The 11,322-nt window shown below is 43.2% G+C and overlaps 1 protein-coding gene across 1 annotated transcript; it reads left to right on the forward strand.

Annotated features, from left to right (window-relative positions):
• Nucleotides 1-635: 635 nt before the first annotated feature.
• On the forward strand, nt 636-3,732 carry LOC148141468 (putative G protein-coupled receptor 139). The gene is made up of 2 exons (XM_087978128.1): nt 636-705; nt 2,816-3,732. Exons 1-2 carry the CDS (start codon nt 636-638, stop codon nt 3,730-3,732), a joined length of 987 nt encoding a protein of 328 aa, XP_087834254.1.
• The last annotated feature ends 7,590 nt before the right edge of the window (nt 3,733-11,322 follow it).

Consider the following 11,322-nt stretch of genomic DNA (forward strand, 5'->3'; position numbering starts at 1 on the left):
ATCTGCGATCTTAACTATCCTCTTCACTGCCCTTCCATGCTCATGGAACAAAGGACAAGAAACCAAAGTTCATTTTTGTTCCTCTGAGCTTCCCAAGTTGCTCCCATTTATTGTGTACTCCCTTGTCTTGTTGCTTCTTCCAAACTGTACAGAAAATATACAGCACTGAAGTGGAACTCTGCACATTAAAGGCGATCGACAGTAAATATATTGGGCAATTTGGAATCATATTACTCTTCTGAGAGCACTCGTAGCGCGGGCGATCTGAAATGAGAACATGATCTCGTTTCACTCTTAAAAATTTCACTCATCATGCTTGGTCAGGAACAGCGCCCCTACAACTTACTAAGTGGTACTATGCAGGCTGGTATTGTTTCTTAAACATCAATGTTGTCAGGGTAACTCTGCGATCCACGTTTGATTCCCTTTAGAAGACAATCACAGCACATGAGAAAAAGTCGTTCCATCAAAAGATAAACAACAGGTGAACATTAGCTCACAGCTTTGTTTCTGAGAATAAACTCAATGCTCGTAATGATGAAACCTCCCTAATTAACTACCAGGAGACTGACATCAGATATAAATGTGAGCACTTTCCCAGGAACTGCAGTAAATACTCAACTTGTGTGATAGAAATGCATACGATACCGACAGGTCCAGTGTTTGTCATTTATTATCCCATCCTTGCTGCTATCGGAGTTCCAGGTGAATTATCTCATTAATTTCTGACTATGGTATTAATCTAGTATCTGCTACACGACGCATTTCATCAGTGGTGTTTCTTTTCTGTGCGTTTCACGGCAGTTGTCTATTTCTCCAGTTTAATTTAAAATGTGTTATAATTCACTGAATCAATTTATTTGATTTCACTGGTATAATGTTTCATTAATTTTAGTGTCACATTTGAACAATAACGGTGTTAATTCCACATTTATCCGATGGTTTCTGGTGATAATCTAATGAGGTTCATGCAAAATTAATTTGTCTTCTGGGGTGGGCAAAGTCAGAAGACTCACGGCACCAGGTTATAGACCAACAGGTTGACTTGCAATCACAAGGTTTCGGGGGGTTGCTGCACCTGATGAGGGGACTGCGCTCTGAAAGCTGGGGATTTCACATGTACCTGTTGGACTAGAACCTGGTATCGTGTGACGTCTGAATTTTTCTCATTTTTGACATTTCGCCGCTTTCATTGTACAATTTCTTCATATTGTCTGTGCAATTTCTCACCTGTAATGTTATACTGCCTTCATGTATTTGGTAACATTCATTGCTTTTATTGTGTCAATTTCCCGATTTGTAATAGCATCATATGATGTCGTTGCTGTTATCACAATGTCTGAACATGTAATATTAATTCTGTCAGTGTGGTTGAATTTAAGGACAACACACAGTGTAATTGCAACTGCATTTGCGTTATTGATAAAGTTGTTATCGGTGAAGTACCAGGAATTTAATTTGTTGTGATTGGCAATGAATTGTAGACAGATGTTCTAGGGTGTAGGTTTGCTCGCTGAGCTGTAGGTTTGATATCCAGACGTTTCATTACCTGGCTAGGTAACATCATCAGTGGCGACCTCCAAGTGAAGCAAGATATAAATAGAAAACAGGAGACAACAGCTTTGCTTCACTTGGAGGTCGCCACTGATGATGTTACCTAGTCAGGTAATGAAACGTCTGGATATCAAACCTACAGCTCAGCGAGCAAAGCTACTCGCTAAACCTCAACCTGAACTACAAACCTTCACAAACCTTGCAGATGTTATTCTTGCTGAATTATCACCACGTTAAGTATTCAAAACTTGACCAAATTGTAACACTACAGAATCGTCATGATGTGGAAAGAGATCATTTGACCCATCAAGCCACCACTGGCTAATCAAATGAGCATGGTTGCCGAGCGTCAATCTCCGTCTTTTCATCCATATCCTTACATATCACTCCTACCCGCGTATTCATTCAGTGCTGTCTTGAATGGAAAAATTGTATTTGCCTTTTTCACATTTCATGGAAATTCATTCCATATCCTAAGATTTCAACTCATCCCTACTTTTTTTGCACATCACTTTAAATCTCTGTCGTCTGGTTCTTTTTTACTTTATGAGCAGGAACAGCTTCTCTCTCTACACTCTATTCAATCCACTCGTGATTTTGAAGACCTCAATCAAATCTCCTCTTGGCATTCTTTTGTCCGAGCAAAATAATACCAATTTCTTTAAATGTATTCTCATAACCTGATGCAAATCAGTAGCTCCCAGCATGGCTGAAATATGTCATGGTCAAGTCATGCAATTTTTCATTGCATCCTGTGCAAATGTTCTCTTCAAAATCAGAAGAATGCTAATTCACTTTGAGTTGTTTTGGGATATTTATGAGCAAGGTGAATGGAAACATTTTCAAGACAGAACAGTTATTTAAAAGGACACTCTTATCCAGATTGTGAAGTGTAATCTCATACTTCTTCGTCTCCAAACCTGTGTTCCCTTACTTGCTGTTACCTTGTTCCAGCATTTTCTGCATTTCTTGTTAATGTAATGTCTTAACATGATGTTAGTTTCTGTGTTTCTTTTCTCCATAAAGTTTCTTCAGAATATTTCACTGTTTTTTATTCTGCCAAAATGTTTTATTATAAATCTTTTCAGCTGTGTAAGGCGACCTCACAATTGCTCGTTATGTTGCCGATTTCTAACTACTTAGGTTTAAGTTAAACATTTTTAAGTTAATGCAAAATCCAGGAAACAGGTGATTGGTTCTCAGAGTCAGAATGACAACTAGCTGATCCCTGTTATGTTCTCTCCATCTGTTTCTATTGTAGCTAACCTGGCAGTGATTGTGATCTTATCTCGAAGAAGATGCGGTCTCTCCACAAATATCATATATTATCTTGTCTCTATGGCAGCGACAGATCTTCTGGTCGTGGTCACGGTTGTAATATTAAACCGTATTGCTGTGATTTATTTCCAGTTCAGTTTCCTGTCTATCACACCAGTATGCAGTGTTCGCAATGCATTAAGTTTTGCAGCCATTGACAGTTCTGTCTGGTTAACGGTCACTTTCACCTTTGATCGATTTGTGGCCATATGTTGTCAAAAGCTGAAAGTAAAATATTGCACGAAGAAGGTGGCATCATGGGCCATAGGATCGGTGTGTGCAGTGTCCTTCATGAAAAATATATCAACGTATTTCCATTATAAACCGATATACACAATTGACAAAATACCATGGTTCTGTGGCCTAAAACCAGAATATTATACTGCACCGGGGTGGGCTGTATATGACTGGATTCGTTCCATTTTGACTCCGTGTCTTCCTTTCATTCTGATATTACTGCTCAATGTTTTGACTGTCAGGCAGATATTTGCCGCCAATCGAGCCCGTAGGAGACTCCGGACTCAGGGCAATGGAGAGACTCAGAGTGACCCAGAGATGGAGAAGCGAAGAAAGTCCATTGCTTTACTCTTTGGCATCTCAGGAACATTCATCCTATTGTATTTGTTATATTTTGTTACAATCTTTTACGTCCGAATTGCGAATATTTCTTATTCCTCTGGGTCTGATAGCGGCAAACCGATATTTATTGTCGAACAAAGTGGATACATGCTTCAGTTATTGAACTCCTGCATTAATCCATTTATTTATGCAGGGACCCAGAGTAAAATCAGAGAGGAGATAAAGAATAGTGTGAAATATCCATTCAGCCTGTTTGCTAAAATGTTTAAAAAATCAAAATGAAAGAAACTAACATGATTCATATCGCAGCATACTTTCTTATTATTCCCTTTTATTGCAAACAATTGTTCCATACTTTGAAATCTTGAGCTAATGCTTGTAGAATGTGTAGCGAGTGAAGATTGTCTCATCACGTGTATTTACCTTGCAAAACATTCTGTAAATTCCCAGCTGTATCACATGCTGCTCGCTGTAATCCATTTACACTTGGCTGGAGTGCAGTGGATTATGCGGAATTGGGGTGCGGTGATTTCGCGTTCATGTCCTGTGTATATGTTTGGATCTCATACCTTAAAAATGTTTGTAATTGATTTTCGGGTGGCACATCCAAAGTTAGTTAAATGATTGCAGCTCTTCAAGCATGCAGCATCGTGATGCTTTCTTTTCCACTCAATCCCACCAGCCCCAAAAACTTTTCTGGGAGGGTTAAAATCAACTTGGAGAAATGAGGACTGCGGATGCTGGGGATCAGGTTCGAGTGTGTGGTGCTGGGATGCTGCCTGACCTGCTGTGTTTTTCCAGCACCACAGTCTCGACCCATAAGTTTTTCCAATAAGTGACATCCTCATTTCAAATACAATTGGAATTAATATTAATCGCCATACGTTACATTTAGTGTGCTGTGCCTAGTAGCAAAACGATGTGATAAATCCAGTGCTGCTGCATGTATCCAGCAGACAGTGATGACTCATTTTGAGATCAAAACAGGCTCCCATCCTTGGGAACTCAAGAATGAATGGCAGCTCATGACTCAGGATGGGAGCCGATGAGTAGTGGAGTTCCCCAAGGGTCAGTGTTGGCCCACAATTTTTTGTTTTATGCATTAATGATCTGGATGAAGGAACTGAGGACATTCTGTTTACATTTGCAGATGGTACAAAGATAGGTGGAGAGGCAGGTAGAATTGACGAGGCAGGGAGGCTGCAGAAGGATTGAGACAGGTTAGGAGAGTGGGCAAAGTAGTTTCAGATGGAATACAGCCTGGGAAGGTGTGAGGTCATGCATCTTGGTAGGATGAACAGAGGCGTGGCCTAGTTTCTATATGGGGTTAAAATTCTGAAATCTGAAGTACAAAGGGACTTGGGACTCCTAGTTCAGATTTCTCTTCGGATAAATGTGCAGGTGAAGTCAGTAAGTGCAACGTTGTCATCCCTCTCCTTTTTAAAGCTCTGGTCAGACATTTAGAGTATTGTGATAAATTTTGGACCCCATATCTCTAGAAGTATGTCTTGGCCCTGGCACGAGTCTTGGGAAGGTTCAAGAAAATGATCCCAGAAATGAAAAGCTTAACATATGAGAAGTGTTTGTGTCTATACTCATTGAAGTTTAGAAGGATAAAGGGGATCTCTTTGAAACGTACAGAAAATTGAACGGCCTCGATAGAGTGGATGTTGGGAGGATTCTTCCATTGGCAGGTGAGACTAGGAGCCGAGGGCACAGCCTTTGAGTAAGGGGAAGAGCCTTTCGAAAAGAGATGAGGAGAAACTTCTTCAGCCAGAGAGTGGGGAATCTGTGGAATTCATTGCAACAGAAAGTTGTGGAGGCCACTTCATTGAGTGCCGTATACACTCGTGTCTCGTTCAAATTTTGAAGATTTTTAAAGTCTGAAATTAGGCAGCCGAAGTATACACAAGGTATTGTTTTCGAGGGGATGAATATTTATCACCCAAATAAATATAATGGAGCAACTCCCGCTCCCTGGTTTTGGAACGTTTCCTGTAATGTATTTGGGCCGCAGTAAACCTTGGGTTTCTGAAACCAATACATATCGCGGTCGCCTGTACTGTTATACCATTACAGGTAAAAGATGCCCTCCAACACATCTCGTCCACATCCCGCACCTCCGCCCTCAGACCCCACCCCTCCAACCTTAACAAGGACAGAACGCCCCTGGTGCTCACCTTTCACCCCACCAACCTTCGCATAAACCAAATCATCCGCTGACATTTCCGCCACTTCCAAAAAGACCCCATCACCAGGGATATATTTCCCTCCACACCCCTTTCCGCCTTCCGCAAAGACTGTTCCCTCCATGACTATCTGGTCAGGTCCATGCCCCCCTACAACCCACCCTCCCATCCTGGCACCTTCCCCTGCCACCGCAGAAACTGCGAAACCTACGCCCACACCTCCTCCCTCACCTCCATCCAAGGCCCTAAAGGAGCCTTCCACATCCATCAAAGTTTTACTTGCACATCCACTAATATCATTTATTGTATCTATTGCTCCCGATGTGGTCTCTTCTACATTGGGGAGACTGGATGCCTCCTCGCAGAGTGCTTTAGGGAACATCTCCGGGACACCTGCACCAATCAACCACACCGTCCTGTGGCCCAACATTTCAACTCCCCCTCTGCCGAGGACATGGAGGTCCTGGGCCTCCTTCACCGCCGCTCCCTCACCACCAGACGCCTGGAGGAAGAACACCTCATATTCTGCCTCGGAACACTTCAATCCCAGGGCATCAATGTGGACTTCAACAGTTTCCTCATTTCCCCTTCCCCCACCTCACCCTAGTTCCAAACTTCCAGCTCAGTACTGTCCTGATGACTTGTCCGGACTTGTCCTATCTGCCTATCTTCTTTTCCACCTATCCACTCCACCCTCCTCCCTGACCTATCACCTTCATCCCCTCCCCCACTCACGTATTGTACTCTATGCTACTTTCTCCCCACCCTCCTCTAGCTTACCTCTCCACGCTTCAGACTCTCTGCCTTTATTCCTGATGAAGTGCTTTTGCCCGAAACGTCGATTTTACTGCTTCTCAGATGCTGCCTGAACTGCTGTGCTCTTCCAGCACCACTAATCCAGAATCTGTTATACCATTACAGTAATTCTGAAAACCTGGAGTGGAGCTTGACAGCTGGCTGACTGGAAGACCTGTAATGGCATGATACAGCCAGCAGACTGGAAAACTGGATCGGAGCACAACGGACAGGCACACTGACTCATAAATGTTAATCTATAACTGTGAAGGTCTAGAGTTTACTTATACATGAGATATATGGAAAATACAAGATTTTTTGGTCAAAAGTAAGGGGTTATGTATACATGAGATCGACCTATACACGAATATATGTGGTACCTTTCAACAAGATTGGATAGGTTCTTGGCAGTCAAGGGTATCAAATGTTCCAGGGAGAAAGTGGGAGAATGGGGTTGAAGAAACTGATCAGCCATGGGAACATCTCCAGGACACCCGCACAGGTGGAAAGACTTGATGGGCCAAATGGCCTAATTTTTGCTCCTATATCTTGTGCTCTTATGTAATACTGAACAAACAGAATACTGAGTTTAATATTGAATTTGCTACACCACATTGGAATGACCGACTAAATCTCTGTTCAACAGCTTAGTGTATTAAACCAAGCACTCTGTACCCAGCTGTGACTTCACCAACTGAGGCCATCTCCCCATCTCCTCATGCTCAGGATAAGTTAATCATGGAACATGATGCTGCAAGAAAGCATGTCCCATAACCATATCCTAGAGTTTAAGGGCTGGACACAAAACAATTCATTAGATCTTCAAATGTGAATTATTCCTTCAATTGGTTTAGCTTCCTCCACATACATATTGGCCAGTACAGTATCTGAAGATGTGTACCCTCTAACACAGCGTAATGAGAGCCAATCAGCATGATCAAAATCACAGGGTCAACACTTACTATCCAACTCCGAAGGTTATTCAGTTCCAGTCAATAATCACACTGTATTCCCATAGGGAATGAAAACTGTCCCTCCCTGCAGCAGCTGGACACTGGACACATTGCACACAACAGAACAACCACATCCAAGTTCATGTGTGATTTATATTTGGAAAGATTTTACGTAGACAGCCGTTTGTTTGAAAATATTGAAAATATTCTGATCCAAAATTAGAAATCTGACTGATTCTGAAACTTTCTTTTAAACAAACAGCATTGAAAGCTCAGGCTCACTCAGAAAATTTAAGAACAGTGGTAGATACCACAGAAACAAAGTTGACATTCAACTTATGCATGTATGAGGCAGTGGTTCTACATTTAATGTCACTGTAATATAATGTAATGACCTGGAACAATGAACAGAATGTCTCTATGTGACATAATGTTAACGTCAGGAGAAAAGGAATCCAGAAATTTCTGTGAAAGCTTACAGAACATGGATACACAGACAGCTGATTACATTACAAATTCTAGGTAATTCTGTATGTCTCGTTATATAACATACATGTTGTGCATCCAGCAATTCTAACTATTCCATACAGGAATTGTTCCTGACATAGGAATGTTGGAAATATTGACAAAAATATTGGAAATAGTAAATGATCCTTCCATCGTCTACATTCAGATGATCAGTCTTGCAGGGGGTTAGCGATTCCTGGAAGAGGTTCTCCATGTCTCAGAAAGCTTTTCTAGTGCAGTCTCCGGGGCTTTCAGAAGCTCCTGTTTTTCCGCAGAAATGGCCCTCTTTGATTGGCTGCTGTTAGCCTGTGACACTGCTATCATCACCTCTTTGTGTATGGCCAACCCTGGCTCAGAGACACATGACTTGATTGACATCACTGGTTCCATCTGGTCCAGCTCAGTATTCGGAGGGTCCTCTACTTGCTGCTGATGTGTGGTGATCAGCTGCTCCACATGTCTCCTCCACACCATTTAGAACATAGACCATGGAACAGTACAAGCCTTTTGGCCTTCGATGTTATGACGACCTTTTATCCTACTCCAAGATCAAACTAACCAACACACCCTTCATTTACTATCATCCATGTGCCTACCCAAGAGTCACTTAATGTCCCTAATGTATCTGACTCTACTACCACTGCTGGCAGTGTATTCCGCACACCTATCACTCTCTGTTTAAAGAGCTGATCTCTGACATCTCCCCTAAACCTTCCTCCAAAAACCTTAAACTGATGCCTCTTATGATAGCCAATTCTGCCCTGGGAAAAAGTCTCTCGCTATCCATTGTTTCTATGCCTCTCACATCTTGTACACCTCTATCAAGTCACCTCTTATTCTTCTTCATTCCAATCAGAGAAGCCCCAGCTCTCTCAACATTTCTTCATAAGACATGCTGTCCAGTCCAGGCAGCATCCTGGTAAATATCCTCTGCACCCTTTCTAAAGCTTCCACATCCTATCTGTAATGGAGGATACCAGCACTGAACACAATGTTCCAAGTGTGGCCTAACCAGGGCTTTATAAAGCTGCACCATAACCTCTCAGCTCTTAAACTCAACGCCCCGGTGAATGAAAGCCAACACACCATTTATGTTCTTAACATCCCTATTCAAGTTGGGTGCTGAAAATGTGTTGCTGGAAAAGCGCAGCAGGTCAGGCAGCATCCAGGGAACAGGAGAATCGATGTTTCGGGCATAAGCCCTTCTTCAGAGCTGTCCCCATGACTTGTCCTACATGCCTATCTTCTTTTCCACCTATCCACTCCACCCTCCTCCCTGACCTATCACCTTCATCCCCTCCCCCACTCACCTATTGTACTCTATGCTACTTTCTCCCCACCCCCACCCTCCTCTAGCTTACCTCTCCACGCTTCAGGCTCTCTGCCTTTATTCCTGATGAAGTGCTTTTGCCCGAAACGTCGAGCTGGAAGAGCACAGCAGTTCAGGCAGCATCTGAGAAGCAGTAAAATCGACGTTTCGGGCAAAAGCACTTCATCAGGAATAAAGGCAGAGAGCCTGAAGCGTGGAGAGGTAAGCTAGAGGAGGGTGGGGGTGGGGAGAAAGTAGCATAGAGTACAATAGGTGAGTGGGGGAGGGGATGAAGGTGATAGGTCAGGGAGGAGGGTGGAGTGGATAGGTGGAAAAGAAGATAGGCATGTAGGACAAGTCATGGGGACAGTCCTGAAGAAGGGCTTATGCCCGAAACGTCGATTCTCCTGTTCCCTGGATGCTGCCTGACCTGCTGTGTTTTTCCAGCAACACATTTTCAGCTCTGATCTCCAGCATCGGCAGACCTCACTTTCTCCTATTCAAGTTGCGTGACAACTTTGAGGGATATATGGACATGTGTCCCAAGATCCCTCTCTTCCTCCACACCGCCAAGAATTAGAACATAGAACATAGAAAAATACAGCGCAGTACAGGCCCTTTGGCCCTCGATGTTGCACCGATCCAAGCCCACCTAACCTACACTAGCCCACTATCCTCCATATGCCTATCCAATGCCCGTTTAAATGCCCATAAAAAGGGAGAGTCCACCACTGCTACTGGCAGGGCATTCCATGAACTCACGACTCGCTGAGTAAAGAATCTACCCCTAACATCTGTCCTATACCTACCACCCCTTAATTTGAAGCTGTGCCCCCTCGTAATGCCCCTATCTAAACCCCTAATCATCTTGTACACCTCTGCCTTTAACCCTGTGATCTGCATTCAAAGTTGACCTTCCAAAGTGAATCACTGCACGCTTTGCAGGTTGAACTCCGTCTGCCACTTCTCAGCCCAGGATTTCTTCCTCATCTGCTCTAAAAGCTCTGATTCAGCTACTCCACCACTGGGATCCATTTGTCAACAAATATATAATTCCAGGTGAAAACACTCTCCTTTTTCCTTTTTGGAATATAGTTGACAATGAGTTCCCGCCCTTCTGACCAGCGGCCATTCTCGATCTCACTCAACCACCTCTCTGGTCTCTGCTGGGTGTGCTAAGTCAAATGTGGTTCTCAGCTCGCAGTAGAACATTAAGGACACTAGCAACTGTGCGTCATCGTATGTGTCATGTTCCTGTAATTGCTGAGGAACTTTTTGAATTGCCATGCTAGTGAACCCTCCCCTTGAGAGGCCTTAAAAGTTTCTTCAAGATTTATGCAAATTTATCCAACTGGTCATTTGTTGCTGACCTCAATTGTCTGACTCAGTGAGTCTTCAGTTACTCCTTGAAAGTTGAATCATAATCTGTAGACTGTTGGCACTCATGAATTGTCTTGAGCTCCTGAACCTGGCAAATATTTCTTGCAGTTGGTGCACCATTGCTTCTGCTGATACTGACCTCATGGCTGCCACTTCCAGACAACCGGAATGAGTACTTTGCGACCACAAGTAACATCTGTCCTTCTACTGGTCCTGCAAAATCGACACAAATCCACTGCCATGTTGATTGAGACCATTCCCATTGGTGAAGCGATAACAGTGTCAGCAGCTTCCTTACTAATGCGCAAAATTGGCATTACCCCATTTTCTCCTCAAGTCTTGGACTCCATTGTCTGCCAGGAAAAGGAGCTCCTGGCCATTTCTTTAATTCATACCACGCTGAGGTGCCCTTGGGTACACTTGTTCCAGCACCAATCCTCTTAATTGGGAAGGGATAACAACTCTCATTCCACACATTATCTGATATGGACAATTCCCACCTACTGGACAGGTAAGGGTTTAATTCTGAGTGGTTTCTATGACAAGTCCTTCCTCCCAGGAAAAAGCCCATTCCTACTTCAAGACCTGATCATTCTGAGTAGCGTTCTACACCTGACTCACAAACACCAGTATCTTGTCTTCTGAGCAACAGTGCACAATTTTGTAAGTTGCAGACGAGAACATTTTCTGGCAGTGCTAACCTTGACAAAGCATCTGCCTTGCCAGTCTTCACTAACTG

The sequence above is a fragment of the Chiloscyllium plagiosum genome, unplaced genomic scaffold (assembly GCF_037043375.1).
Source record: "Chiloscyllium plagiosum isolate Xiang-an unplaced genomic scaffold, Cpla_swu_hap1 HiC_scaffold_33, whole genome shotgun sequence".
Classification (NCBI taxonomy): domain Eukaryota; kingdom Metazoa; phylum Chordata; class Chondrichthyes; order Orectolobiformes; family Hemiscylliidae; genus Chiloscyllium; species Chiloscyllium plagiosum.

What these genes read in the sequence shown, in the direction of transcription:
- LOC148141468 (XM_087978128.1), top strand. Translation starts at nt 636, where the DNA reads ATGCATACGATACCGACAGGTCCAGTGTTTGTCATTTATTATCCCATC. An exon ending in TGCTGCTATCGGAGTTCCAG is followed by an intron (nt 706 to 2,815) that starts GTGAATTATCTC and finishes TTTCTATTGTAG; the next exon opens with CTAACCTGGCAGTGATTGTG.